The 15,137-nt window shown below is 30.2% G+C and overlaps 1 protein-coding gene across 1 annotated transcript; it reads right to left on the minus strand.

Moving 5' to 3' along the window:
• Window positions 1-4,527: 4,527 nt before the first annotated feature.
• On the minus strand, window positions 4,528-10,945 carry LOC135958656 (uncharacterized). The gene is made up of 4 exons (XM_065509548.1): window positions 10,652-10,945; window positions 10,041-10,525; window positions 8,289-9,950; window positions 4,528-4,750 (listed from the first exon to the last, which is right to left on the minus strand). Exons 1-4 carry the CDS (start codon window positions 10,943-10,945, stop codon window positions 4,528-4,530), a joined length of 2,664 nt encoding a protein of 887 aa, XP_065365620.1.
• Between the last annotated feature and the right edge of the window lie 4,192 nt (window positions 10,946-15,137).

Consider the following 15,137-nt stretch of genomic DNA (forward strand, 5'->3'; position numbering starts at 1 on the left):
TCAATCACCTTATTAATCACGCATAGTAGAGTAATGCCGCGCCAATTGTTAGGGTCCGTGAGATCGCCCTTTTTTTGTATATTTATTATCACGCCCTCAGCCAGCTAGTTGTCGAGATTTTAGCTCTCCCAGAATGTACACGCAGAGAAAAAATATAGTTGGGCATGGTTACTGTAACCATTTCAATATTGTTACAAGTTTTTTAACTATATTATAGTCACAGTAACCATTTACATGATTGTGGTAACCATAATATGGTTAATTTACGATTCACATGATTGTATCAACCATATATATGGTTACAGTAAACAAATATATGTTTGTGACGTTGCAACGTCACTTTTTCATTTATGAAACACGGTCATTTCGCACAAACTAAAAAATCTAGTTTTGTATTAATTTTTGACATTTTATTTTGTTTGTGGTATAATTTAAACTATTAAATAGATCGTTAAACGTAAATGAATCACACAATAGTAATCAAATCAAAAATTTGCAAAAAAAAAACATTTTCGACTGACTCGTTGTGTGCTTTTTGTCACTATTATTAATTTAAATAATATTTAAAACTACACATGTATGTGTTTTTACAAATACAGCAGTTGTTGTTTGTTAAATTCTTCACCAAATAAATATTTTTTTTAGTACTTTTAATTTTTTTTTATAAAAATTATTATTTTACACAATAAAAAAACTGACTAATAGAAGCGATGCTGCTATAGTGGCTGTTGGCTTACTAATGCTTTGGGAATAAATTTGTGTATTTTTGCAAAATGTTTTAAATATGAAATTATACATAAGAATTCTCAATAATTGATAACATGTTCGTGAACATGTTTTTAACAATAAAGTTATCCAGCGCACAGTGGTATAGAAAAATATGTAAGAGAGCAGCTACATATACATATATATATTGTTACGAAATTGTACTTGAATTCAAATATAACGATTTTAGGGGCTGATTTAAAAGTAGCATAATGCTTTCAAATAACAATGCTGTAATAGCAAACTGTAACATATCTGTGGGCATTATTAAATAAAAGCTTTCAGTTGACCATTGATCGTAAGTTGGCAACGCTGTTTGAATTCGAATATTCAGTTAAGGAACATTGTAGAAATAGAGCTTTCTAGATGGTATTGAAGTGTTATAAATAGTGGCAGAGGTTGCAGTCGTTAGTGAGTTTATCAGAGACGCTTTTCGAATAAACATCAACTGAGTGCCTTAAAGTGTGTTGTGTTTCTCAAGTGAATTCGTGTACATTATAAAGCGTGTCTTTATTTCTGCGAATTTATAAACGTGTATAAAAAACACTGAGTGACTATTTAATTCTGTTGTTGTACATTTTAAATAAATAAAGAGTTGTTACAATTTTTAAACTACTAAACGGCTTTTATTTGCAATCAAAAGTATCCGGTTTATTTAAAAGGAAATAAACAAACGTTTTAAAAAGGTAGAAATATTTAATGGTTTTAGCAACTAGTTATTTCCCTTCAAGATCAATATTTTAATATAATTTTTTCGCAACGTCACTTTTCATTTATGAAACACGGTCATTTCGCAAAAATAGAGTGATTAAATATTCGACATATACAAAAAACCGGTTTTCGAATAATTCGAAAATGCGTAATTTTTAAAAACCGGCTTTCAGTTTTTTCTATCAAAAACCGGTTCGAATAACCGGTTTTTAGCATTTTTTTTTGTCACTTTATGACTTGAGGTATAAATTAACTTAAATAATTTTTTTTTATTAAAACTAATTAAATCTTTTAAAAATTTATTTAACATAACTTAAATTTCTTAACATAACTTTAAATTTATTCCAAATTTTTGACATACGAATACTCAGAATGTTAAATCCAAAGAAATGATATATGAGGGAGCCGCAGAACAAAAAGTACTTTTTCGATTTTTTTTACAAATAGATTTTTTGGTAATATTTGGCTTGAAATCTTCTAGAAAAAATCAATTTCCCAATATTTTTAAATTTTCAAAAAAGTACCTTTTGTTCTGCGGCTCCTCATATATTAATATAATATTAATACATACTTTTATACATAGAGAAATATATGCATAGAGCGGAAACTCTCCTGTCAAAGACCTAACTCAATTGTCAAAAACCTAAGTGGTGAGAATGTATTACTAGAAAAAACTATGTGAAAACAAAAACAACACTCGTATGTGTGATTATTTTGAGTAAAATTTTGGTTTGAGTTTTTTTCTAGTTTCCGCTCTTGTTGTTTCTCTATGCTTTTATATAATACTAATAGTTAGTTGTATTTTTTAAAATAATCTCCTTTCAAAGTCCTAACTCAGTTGTTTTATCAAAATTAAAAGACACGCGATTGGTGTGAACTACGTAGAGCAGGAAACGTTATACGAAGCTACATCACACACGCCAGAACTAGACGCAAAATTGTCGAATGAAATAATATGAACACGAGCCTTAAGAAATAATGACAATGATACGCGAGTTGTTAATCAACCCAGACCTACTTAGCGATTCCGCCTTGCTCTTGATGTATAACTTGTTAATTCTTAAAAGTAATCGCATATTAAAATAAATAAAAAAATTATTCGATTTTGTCGAATAATTCGAGACAAAAAACCCGGTTTGTCGAATAACTCGAAAACCGTCCTTTTATAAAAACCGGTTTTCAATTTCAAATTATTTTTTCCAAATTTTTTTTTAAAAAAATTTCTTTTTTCCAAATTGTTTTATTAAATGAATTTTTGACCAACAAATTTTTTTGAAAACAAATTCGGGTTAACATTTTTTTCCCGATTTTGGCCCATTGTAGGTCCAACTTATTATACATCGTTGCAATGAACTTTGAAATATCTATCATTAAATATCCATATTGTCTATATTAATGACTCAGTAATCCAGATATAGGTCAAAAATAGGGCGAAAATCGGGGTTGTCCTGGTTTTTTTCTTATTTCTCAGTCATTTGTGGACCGATTTTGTCGATTTTAAATAACAACCGAGCCGGAAAAATTCCCGATATATTGATATATGAATCATGTATGTAAGTTATTCGTTGGCTACGGAAAGTTGATTTCAACATATAGACGGACATGGCTATAATGACTTCGCTATCTATAACGATCCAGAATATATATACTTTGTGGGGTCGCAAATGAAAAATGTAGAAATTACCCTGGTGAAGGGTAATTTCTGTAAATTCTAAACAGTTAGTCTGACATGCGCAAATAGGAAGTGTTTTCTAGTTTAGATTTTGAATTTAGATCTCATGCCGATGTTTATAGTAAAGTAAATATAAGCCTTGACATATCCAAACCTGATGTAAGTACTACAATTTCTTTGGCAGCATTCATAGGTGACTTTTTGGCTTCTTCCCTTTTATTTTGTGGAAGAAAGCGTCGAAAGCGTGGATCCAAAAATATTGCTGCAATATCGTCTGCATTAAGCAAATTTGGATCTCTCACACTTTAATACAATCAAATATAGTTGTTCCTTGTATCTTTGTACCACCGCCAGGGGTCTCCAAAATAGGGAACCTCAGGTATGTAAAATTTTTTAAAACAATTCTATTTCTTCGTTTGTATTCCGATTTAAAATAATTACATATCTCCTCTCTTATACCTAGGGAGATATTCGCATTTGTAAATTAAATTTTAAAAATTTTTACCCAACCTTTTTTTATTGACGTCTACGGCTTGTATTCCTAGGCAGCTTTCTAAGTTGTACACCTTTTTCTCAATAACTTCCGAAATTTCTTGAAGTTTCTCGTCTGTAGCTTTAGAATTTTCTTGAAATTTTGCTTCAATTTCAACTAACAGTTTCTCTTTGTTGACCCTAAAAGTTTCTTGAAATTCTTCTTTGACTTCAGCTAGAAATTTCTTGTTGTTGGCACTAGAAGTCAAATTGTTTTGACATTGTAGTTAAACCTGAATTAATAAATGTGTTAAATTCATATATTTATTTGTAAAATACAAGTAGTGCTTTACTTTATATTTTATTGTGATCTCTTATTTAAAAACTTTGTGAAACCCAGTTGGAAAAATTGTCGTAGACGACAAACTGATTTTCGGGACATTTGCTAGAAAAAGTCGTTGATAATTTGTTCTAGCTGTCCCTAATATGTCGTGCACTTATCATAGAGGATGTCTTGAGGACGTGATCAACTGGGAAATTAAAAAGGCACCAGCACATGTTAAAGAGAAGAAAATTTAGCATGTTGTTTTGTTGTTGGGCAAGAGACTTGCGCTACTAAATTTCCTACTGTGATAGGGGTCTTATTAAAATTGCCATCGACCGTATGTAACTTTTATTAGGTTTTCAGTAGTTTTGTTACTTCCGCCACAGAATTCCAGAGGCCACGCCGCGGAGCGCGCCCTATATGTTCGAATTGAATGAAAAAATATAAATAAGAAGTTTTGGAGTTTATTCAACTTTTTGTTTAACTTAACAAACATAAATGATCATAAGGAAACTTCTGAAAGTTTGCATCTAGGATCACTTGATACTAATCTTAATGCTGAGAATGCACGCTCGACACTAACTTAAGTTGCTGGAGCAGCATGTATTTTTTCCTCCCAATATTCCAAAAGGTTGGCATCTTCTTTTTCTTCTCGGTAGGTTTCAATTTCGGCCAAAGTATTTAAAAGCCCCATGCATGGCGTTTCATCCTCTGCCGACGAGACAACTTCTAAGCTTCGTAATTTCTGGCGAACCAATGAAGAATTGCTCACATTGCTATCTAAAGGGGTGGGGATGTCTTTCGGACTGAAATAGAACAAAATAGCCGATGTTTATAATAAAGTAAATATAAGCCTTGACATATCCAAATCTGATCTGACTTTTGGCTTCTTCCCTTTTATTTTGTGGAAGAAAGTGTCGAAAGCGTGGATCCAAAAATATTGCTGCATTTAGAACGTCTGCATTAAGCAAATTTGGATCTCTCACACTTTAATACAATCAAGTATAGTTGTTCCTTGTATCTTAAGAGTTTCTGTATCATTAAAAATGTGGAGCTCCAACGTTTAGGGACATCTAATGATGGTACACCTAGTTTAAAGATTTCTAGGACTTGTCTAAGCAAAGGAAAATGTATAAACAAAACATTATTTTAAGGAAGAAAAAGAGAGGCGGATTAGCCAATTACTACTCCTTATGCTCTCTAGCCTCATGTGCGAGAGCTCAGAAAGACTATTTAGGGAACGATGTTCCAGAAACCTTAAGCGTAGATCTCCTAATGCCGGACATTGACAAAGCAGATGAAAAATGTTCTTATCCTCCTCCTCATTTTGACAACTTCTACAGAAGTCGTTGTAGCTCAATCGAAGTCTCCTCGCATGATTGCCAACAGTACGGTGTCCGCCACTGCATCACTCAATTGTGAGCGAGTCAAACAAAGAAGATATGTTGTGCGACCACAATTCAGTCGGGATCATATCTGTACATGTGGGTTCGCGACCCCTTGTCTTGTCTAAGCGAGCTCATAGTAGAAGTTACTAATATGAAGCCTGCATTTGGATAACGGAATCCCACATAGGAAATCTATGTCTCCGTCCTAGTTATACCAAGACTTCTAGACCATTTGTTATAAAATGTATCATGAAGTCTTGATATCGCTGGAGCCGTCATCAGTACCAGTACTCATTTGTACAAAATGTGTCACTGGTCTAGATGATGGCTCCCCCTATCCGCCACCTGGTACTAACTGGATAACTCCAGTTTCCGTGTATTATAAAAGCGGTTTTAAAAGTTCCAAAACCCCCGCAAATTTCCAAGATATAGGCAAAAGTATATTTTTATGGAACCGCAAATTTAAACATTCTTAACTTTGTCATTATTTAACCGATTTTAAATTTTTAAACGACATTAAAAAGGTATGAAGAAAAGTTTTTTTTTCGCTAAATATTAAAAAAATTAAAACAAATTTTTAAATATTAAAAAAAAAATTAAAATTTAATAAAAACAATTCGAAAATTTTTTTCCAAAAAATGAATTATATTCGGATGTGCCGAATCTTATACTATATCTACCCTTCATCAAAATATATTTCAAAATACAAATTTTTAATATTTTTAGGTAAACAAAATTTATTTTTAATTTGTTTGAAAATTTTTTTTTTCGAATTGTTATATTTAAATTTAATTTTTTTTTTTAAATTTTAAAAAATTTTTTAGTTTGAAAAAAATTGGGTATATTGTGGAAATTACAAACGGAATGACAAACAAATATAACCCTTTTTTTGGTTAAAAGAAAGCTTAGGTCTTTTGCTTTAAAAGATTTTTGTTCGCTTAGTGGGATTCGAATGGGATATCTATCAAAATAAATGTTAGACATAAAATTTTTCACTTTTTTTTTGCAAAATCTAAAATGTTTTTTTCGAAATGGACCTTAAAGTGGGATTCGACTGGGATATTTACCAAAATAAATGTTTTTTAACTCAAGACATTAATTTTTTTTTTTTTTTAAATGGACCCTTCAAATTGACGTTTCGAAACTGTGCATTGGTGGAAAGTCTAGAACCATGGTAGGCGTTCATATTGTTCAGGTTACGATGATTTTCGTCAAACAACCCGAATGTGAACAAAAGAGCGTAATAGAGCGTAAAAATACACACAATTCATTCAGTTTCCTGATGTTGTGGATATTTTATTTTTTACCCAAAAGAGCACACAAATTAAATGCCTCTTTTTGCCTACCAATGGTCTAGAATATCCATAGTCAGTGTTTGTTATTCATGAAATTATAAATATGTAGTTAAGTTACTTTATTTTATTCGATACTAGTTGACCCGGTGGCATTTACTAATGTTAGTTCTTCAAGTTTCTCCAACCCACTCACACCAGCCTGTTCTTATTTATTTGCAAATAAAATATCTAAATTTGTGCAGCATACTTTATGGAGCTTTTTTATTACAGTTGACTGGACTAACAAAAAAAAGAATTTCCGAGTTTTACCCGGAATTTTTGTTCTTTACAAACTATATCCTGAAAATTTCGAATCGAATAAAAAAAAAATAAAATAAACGTGATGACATTACATACATGGACCATTTCATTTTTATATATATAGATAGATAAAACACATTTAATGATAAAAAAAATATATAATATTGTTTTATTATTTACATAGAAATGTAATCTTTATAATTTACTTAAAATTTATAATTTATTTACTAAATTTATGAATATTTTTTATTTTTTTACATTTATTATTTTTATTAAAAAACAAATAAATAACAATAATTTAATTACATATGTGTATAAAAAAAATTCAAAAAAAAAATTAATATTCTATTTCCATTGTATCTATTTTCTTGCAATTTTCGTCATCATTATTTTCCAAAACAGTTTGCATGTAATGACCCCAAGCTAGGGTATTAACTTTATCATTGCATATGAAACGTTTATTATCTAAAAAACTTAAACTAACTTTTGTTTTATATTCTGTGTACAAATCATGTAATATTGACTTAAAAACATGCATATTTGCATAATAAATTTTATGATTTAATAAACAATCTTTATAGTCGGACAGACTCAATTTATTGCTAACATTTCTTTTGACACCCTTAGCTTTTTTGGTTTCTTTTAAATCTTCCGTTTTAAATGAATACATCTTTGCTCTTAAACCCACAAATTCCTTCATAAGTATGCCATTGTTTTCATCCTTCATCATCCCTAATACCTTTTTATTCTTTTGTGGGATACCAAATTGATTATTAATTTCATATTCAGATGTATCGAATCTTGTATCGATATCATTTAATATATCATTATAGAAATCATCCGTTTGTATTGTATAAATAAATGAATCTGTGTCCATATAATTAAGTTGTACTTTGGATTTATATTTAGGCAAAATATAATCATAATGGAAATCATACATCTTCCATTTTGAAAGCTCTAGAATTGTAAATCCTAAATAAATTGGTTTATTATAATATGAAAAAGTTCTATTTAGTTGGATTGCAATCATATTCTCATCAAATATGCTATATGAATGAAATTCTGGCTTGGCAATCATAGCTCGAGCTCCAGGTCTTTTACCATCACTTTCCCATGCATTCACTATTTTAATGTTTTTACGTTTATCTACGTTTTCCATTGTTTTACCGTAAACCGCATTATTTAATAATTTAAAGAAATTTTTTTCAAACGTATTTTTTGCATTTGTCCTATGCAAATTATTCAATGAAATATACTTCTGTAGCCAATTGGATTGTTTAAATTTTAAAATTCTATGTATTTTACTTAATTTTAAACCATGTTTTAAACATTGTTGTAAATTTTTATAGTAAATTACATACTCGCATTTATCATTTAAATCAATGAGTAATTTTTTTTCATTCGAATTGGGTGGAGTTTTGTTTTCACAACAGAATGGTAAATCATTGTGGTAATCATGGATTTCTTTTGGATATATTAAATCAACTTCCAATATATATCCAATATCCGAATCAGTTGGAATCGTTTCCAATGAAAAATTATCAATATCTGTTAACCATTCAAACTTGCCTTCTGGCAAAGCTTCTGACATTGCCCAACCATACAAGTTATTTGCATCTAAATATGTCAAGTATTTAGAAGGAAGTTTCTCATCATAATCAGAAAGATATTTGTTGTTGGCTGAAGAATACCTTTGAGAACATTGAACTATTCCACCTCTAATACCTTTTTGTAGAAACCGAATCATTTCAATGTCAGTAAGCAAATCCAATTTAATTTCAGTTATTTTTAGCATAGCATCCCAAGATAGGCCTGGTGCTGTATAATAGTGGCATGGATCCAATTTATAAATGCTTTTACAAACTGACCTGAAATTTTCAAATACGTCTGCTAATAATAAAACATCACTTTTTAAGTATACCATTAAATAATCTTCTAATGTCTTACATTCAAATTTACTCCAAACTTCTTGGGCATGTGTATAATCTTCTATAGAGCATTTGGAATCAGTTAGTTTGTTATAGAAGTCATCTATGCTTGGCAGACAAGTTTCTTTGAGTTTTTCTAAAGAATTTAAATAATTGTATGGAAAGACGCCCTTTCTTATTAATAAATTAAATTGATTTTCATCTTCTGAATAAAACTCTTTAACAATTTTTAATTCATCTTTTGTTAAATTTTGTATTAAACTATCCAAACTTGATGGCATAAACCTATATGAATCTAGAAATCTAATTTCAATATTGTCCCCTTTATCACTCTTTATAGTTTTTGATAGAGATATATATAATTCCTTATTTAGGGGAATAACGTTAATGGGGCCATCGTCAATATTATTGAGCTCTTTCACAAATAAATGGCAATCATATGAAGAAAAATTGTGAAAAATTACTGGGAACAATTTAGGTGTTTTGGCATTAAGATTACAAGAATTATGAGCTGGTCCTCTATATTTACCGCTTAAATGACAGTGGTCTCTTACTTTAATTTCATTTGCAATCGGTTTAAAGCAAATATGACATATATCATTCAAAGCATAATCTAAATTTTCCTCTACGGTTAAGGGTGTCATCGGTATAATTTCCTTTAAATAATTATCATTTAAAGATTTGACATCTGCAACTAATGATTCTACAAACAATTTAGCAGCGTCTATGCCTTTAAAATGACGTAGCTTATGACTTAAGTCATTATTGTTGATATTAGATTTTATAAAATAGGAAAATGCATAGGGAATATGTCTATCAACTAATGTTGTGGACGATTTGTTCCCATTCGGAATACAAGTTTGAATATTTTCAAATATGCATTCTGAGTCGGCATATATAACAAAAGGTACATCGAATTTATTTTTGTAATTTTTAAATTCTAAAATGGACTTATCTGGTGTGGGTACACGGAAAACCAGCTGACTGCAAATCTTCTGGTGTAAATCCAACTTGTCTTGATGATGAAAATGTTGGAGACAATCATCACATACAAATATTTTTGATTCATGTTTCGTTTGCTGAGATCTAATCAATCTGTAAAACACATTGCGATTATATGAATAATAAATAAAATGTATGTATGTAGAAATAAACAAAGTTTGATTTTTTCGATATTTCACTTACCTTGAAATATTTTTGATCCATATATAATGACATATGGTATTATGTGCAATATTTTTCTGAAGAAACAATAGATTGATGTGTTTCGACCTTTTAACTTTGCTTTTATAATAAGGTCCCACAATCAATTTAATGCTCTCATCATATCCAAATACATTAATGCTAATATTTGGATTATTTATTTCAAAGATTGATATATCTTTTACTTTTAATGGGAAGCATAACCCTTTGAAATTCAAGCTGTTACCTTTCACAGTGATATTTTCGGCTTCGATATTTACATTATACTTAGATGGACGACCAGCATCTTTTTTAAAATCAGCAATTGCTGAGATTATAGCCCATTTAAAACAGAATTCATCAGCATTTTTAACGTTTATGCATGCATATTTTAAATGTAATTTCTTTGGCAGTTCTATATATGATGAACCCTTTAGAGGTTGATATTTATTTAAATTTAGATAAACTTTTATTAATTGAACTAAAGTCTAACCACTATCTTTTTCCTGGAATTCTTCTGATTTTTTTCTGATGTTCATAATTTTGCTTGAAAATGTAGATTCAAAATCGCTTATATTCAAAATTTCTTCCATCTTGGTTTGAAAAGTTTTCACCTCTAATGGCGTGTTTTCCAAATCATCCAAATTGGGTTTGGCATATAAAGCATGGAGTTCAATATTGTACTTTAATGCATAGTGTTCTTTTAAAAAGACTTTAACTTTCTGCATGAACGGTGTGTAAGCTTCTTTTAAAAATATCTCAGGTATGAGACATTCTTCATTCATATTTTCATATGAAAGTGTCATCACTCTTTTTTTAAACGCGCTTTTCACCATTTTGACATCTCTAAATGGTGCTTGTACTACGTCATTGGCCCTTGAAGTAGATGTATGATTTTGTTCATGCATTTTTAAATTTTCCTTGGCAAATAGAATTTGTAAAATATCCGCAACACACCTGCTTCGTTGAAATGCTGTCAAGCAACTGAATGATACTATATTTGTATTTTTACTCTCTATTGTTTACTAACGGAACAATATGAACTTGCACCACTGATTTAAATATATTAATATGCCAAGCTGTGTTTATGTTTGTAAATAACTTTATTTATATGAATTGTTTAAATTATAACAACTATATTTTATTATTTAATTCAGAACGATCGATTTGTCCGAACTATGTGATATACTGGATAGTACCCGTTTTACAATGCAGAAATTGAAAGACAGACAGACGAAGTTTATTGGCGAGGAGTTGAAAAGGTAGAGGGTGTAGTGTACGACTATCAGTACTAAACATTTTTTTGTTTCTCTTTTCCACATTTAAATGCATTTGACAATGATAATATTAATAAGCATCAACAGCGAAAAAGAAATAACAAAATATTAGTAATAAACAAACGGTACTCAATTTTTCTAGTGCTCCGAAATTAAAAATAGAATTTAATCATCTAATTCTCAAGCATGCTTATTCATACACATTTATTAGTCATGTACACTAAAGATGGGGAATCCCAAGATACACACATCTCTACTATCTTCTCTTTGTAGAAATACAAATATGTATTTCCTGTTAAAGACTATATTAGCATAAAAAAAAACTTTGTAAAAAAGATGAATAAAATGACAGCCGTACGTGTGATTAGTTTGAGTATTTTTTTTTGGTTTTGACTACTCTTTATTATACTCAATAAATTTTTTTGGGTTCTCGAAAAAATTCTAATTTCATAAACACAGTTGCACTTTTTCACTGAAAAATATAAGGCCCTAATTTTGTAATTGTGAACGCGTAACAAAAAATATAAAATTTTATAAATCACTACGGCATTGCGTTTAGTCAACGCCGAAATATTACGATGTCACTTCTATTGTCAAATCTCAACGTAGCCGTGGTTGCCATTGTATAAATTGATACTAAAATTTAAAATAAAAACATACAAAAAGATGTACTTATATCGTGTTGGCAATGCTGTAAGCCAAACAGCTGTATGGCGTTTATTTACTTTTGAATCCATAAAATATTTGTCCAAAGAAGACACAAAAATATAACAAAATAAATATTAAAAACATAAAAGTGAAGTTTTCTGCTGGGGTAGAGAACGATACTTGTGGAAGCTCAGTACCGGAATTCTGTAACTTTTTAACGACAAAATTTTGTCGTTAAGTTATCAAAATTCATAAGTTAACAATACTTATCGTTAAGAGATACTCCGAATTGAATTATACGGATTATTTTCGTTAAAAATAGTTGGTAAATAACGACATTTGTCAGGTTCTAATTAAGCCATAACGATAATTGTTAAGAAGTTATTTTTGTAACATAAATATTTGAAATAAGCCGTTCTTTGAAAGTACGATTGGTCAACCTTTTTGTGTTCGTTAGATACAGACTGATTTGAGTTTTAAATATACAAATTAACTTGCCTTAATTATCATTTGCTTTTAAAAAATAGTATTCGAATTTTAAGAGCAACTTTTATATGGGGCATAATATCCTTATTTAACACATTTCTGGAGTGTATAATGTTTATTCCTATATTCAAATTTCCTATTGAGCAATTTATTTAGCGATGTGATACGAGTATAAACTTATATAAAAGCTAAAAAATCGTTTTTAAGACCGTCTTTTTAGAAGGAAATTCATCTGAATTTTTCGACGGCCCTTATAACAACAAATATCTAAATTCTGAATCAATGATCACTTGTGGTGGCATAGACATATGGATTACACTGGGTTACTTTGATATTTAGAAAAAAAAACTCTTGTTCTTCTGTTTTCAGTAGGTTTCGCGAATATATGTATTTGGGGGAGCTGGTGTTTGATTTTTAAATATAAATGCGATTATTTATATACACGACTACAATTTTATCTACGAAAATACAGTGTACATTTTAATAAATAAAAATTATTTTTTTAATTTTAAAAATAATGAAATTTATATTTTTAACTATATTCGTCGTTAATATGTATTACCGAGAGAAATAGTTAACTTCAAATACTGAATATTAAATTCGTTAGAGCAACCGATATTTTTCGTTACTTAACAACTGCAATCACAATAACGTAAGAATCAGATGTTACAACGCGAGCAGTCACTTGGTTCAACGCAGTGATTTGCAAACTGTAATTTAATGCAACGCAAAGAAAATGGAGGCGTTGCGTTTTATAAAATTAGGGCCTAAGGTTTTTTTCTTATTATACTGAAAAATACCACTTTGAAATGATCGAGTAGTACTAATTCTTTTGGATTCTATAAAATCTATAAAATAAAAACATATTTTGAAAGACTCCTTCAAAATCTGTATCACAATCGTGCTATGAATCACAGAGTATCTCAGAGGTGTCAAATTTGACGTTTCAAAAATACCAAAATCAGATTTTAAGGCAGCTCTCTTATAAAGAGTTAGCAAATATTTTGTACTACAATAAGTATCAGTGTGTGTTTACCCCCTGTCTATACTTGACAACTTATTATCATAACAATTAATGAAGTTGCCTGAGCAAAAGCACTAACAACTTTGTCATAACGATGCAATAATACTATTAAGTAAGACAGCTATATTCGGCAGTGCCGAATCTTATACTATACCCTTCATCAAATTATAATTCAAAATCCAAATTTTTTTTAGGTAAACAAATATTTTTATACCCTTCACCATCATGAGTGGCAAGGGTATATATACAGTCAGCGTCAAAAGAAAGTGTACAAATTGTTTTTACATTTAAAACGTTTTATATTAAAAAACAATTTTTTCTCCAGTTCTAGTATATTTAACAAAACACTTAATTGTTCTCTTGCAATATATAAACAAAAAACTAAACTATTTCAACTGCAACAAAAACAGTAACAACAAAACCAAAAATACTCCATTTTTAACGCGTCTGAAAAAAGTGTACACATTTAGAATTGCAATAAGATTTTTCTAGCTACATAAAAAAATATATTGTTATTCTTTATTTTTGCCTAGATTATAATTTTTTGTGGATCTTGGATTTTAAGATAGTAGCTTTTCTTGTTTGATCGCGAGAACTTTAAAACCAAAATGGGAAAACAAACTGCAATTGAAACAAGAAAGTAAGTCATAAAATTTAAAAATGAAGGCAAATCGTCACGTGAAATCTCCTCTATAATAGGAAGAAGCCATAATACTGTAAAAAAAATTATAGACAAACAAAAAAATTTAGAATTTTAGAAGATCAGCAACGTGCCGGAACACCAAAACGCCTTAACAACCTAGAAATACGATCGATTGTGAGAGCAGTGAAGAAAGTATTCACAGTAAGTGCAGTAAAATTATGCGAAGAATTAACAGATTCGTCTGGATTGAGAGTTAGTAACAGTACGGTTCGCCGAGCGCTACACCCAAATCCTCTATATGGTGGAGTTCCGAGAGAATAACCCCACATTTCCAAACGAAATAAAGAGCGACTTCGAGAATTCGCAAACAGGTATAAAAACCAAGAAAATTGTTTTGGAATAATGTGCTGTTTACGGACGAAAGCAAGTTTGAGATTTTCGGAAGTAAAAAAAGGAGTAAAACTTGGAGAAGCAAAAATCAAGAGTTCGACCAAAAAATGTACTATCCACCGTAAAGCATGGTGGTGGTTAGGTGATGGTGTGGGGGTGCATGGCGGCAAGTGGCATAGGAAAACTCATATTTATTGATAGTTTGATGAGCAAAACCGATTACCTAAACATTCTTATAGAAAATATGGAACCCATCATTAGAAAATTAAATCTAGACCGAACCTGGATCTTCCAACAGGACAACTATCCGAAGCATACTTCTTAACTTGTTAAAGAATGGTTGTTGTATCATACACCGAAACAACTGGAACAACCCCCACAGTCACCGAACATTAATTCCATTGAACATCTGTGGTAGCATTTGGACAGACAGATCAGAAAATGAAATATTACCAGCAATGACTCTCTACACGAAATCCTGCAGGAGAGTGGTTCAACATCCCAACATCGGTGACATCAAAATTGGTAGAAACAATGCCAAGGAGGCTTGAAACTGTTTTAAAACCCAAAAGATGTCAAATAAAATACTAAACACGTTTTTTCTTCTAATTTCCCTAAACTGTACACTTTCT

This window comes from Calliphora vicina, chromosome 4 (assembly GCF_958450345.1).
Source record: "Calliphora vicina chromosome 4, idCalVici1.1, whole genome shotgun sequence".
NCBI classification, from domain to species: domain Eukaryota; kingdom Metazoa; phylum Arthropoda; class Insecta; order Diptera; family Calliphoridae; genus Calliphora; species Calliphora vicina.

Excerpts from the sequence above, each read along its gene's own strand:
- LOC135958656 (XM_065509548.1), bottom strand. The coding sequence starts at position 10,945 with ATGCATGAACAAAATCATACATCTACTTCAAGGGCCAATGACGTAGTA. Across the intron at positions 10,526-10,651 it reads TGGAAAACACGCCATTAGAG|ACTTTAGTTCAATTAATAAA; the intron begins GTGAAAACTTTT and ends GATAGTGGTTAG. Across the intron at positions 4,751-8,288 it reads GATTTAAATGATAAATGCGA|TCCGAAAGACATCCCCACCC; the intron begins GTATGTAATTTA and ends GTTCTATTTCAG.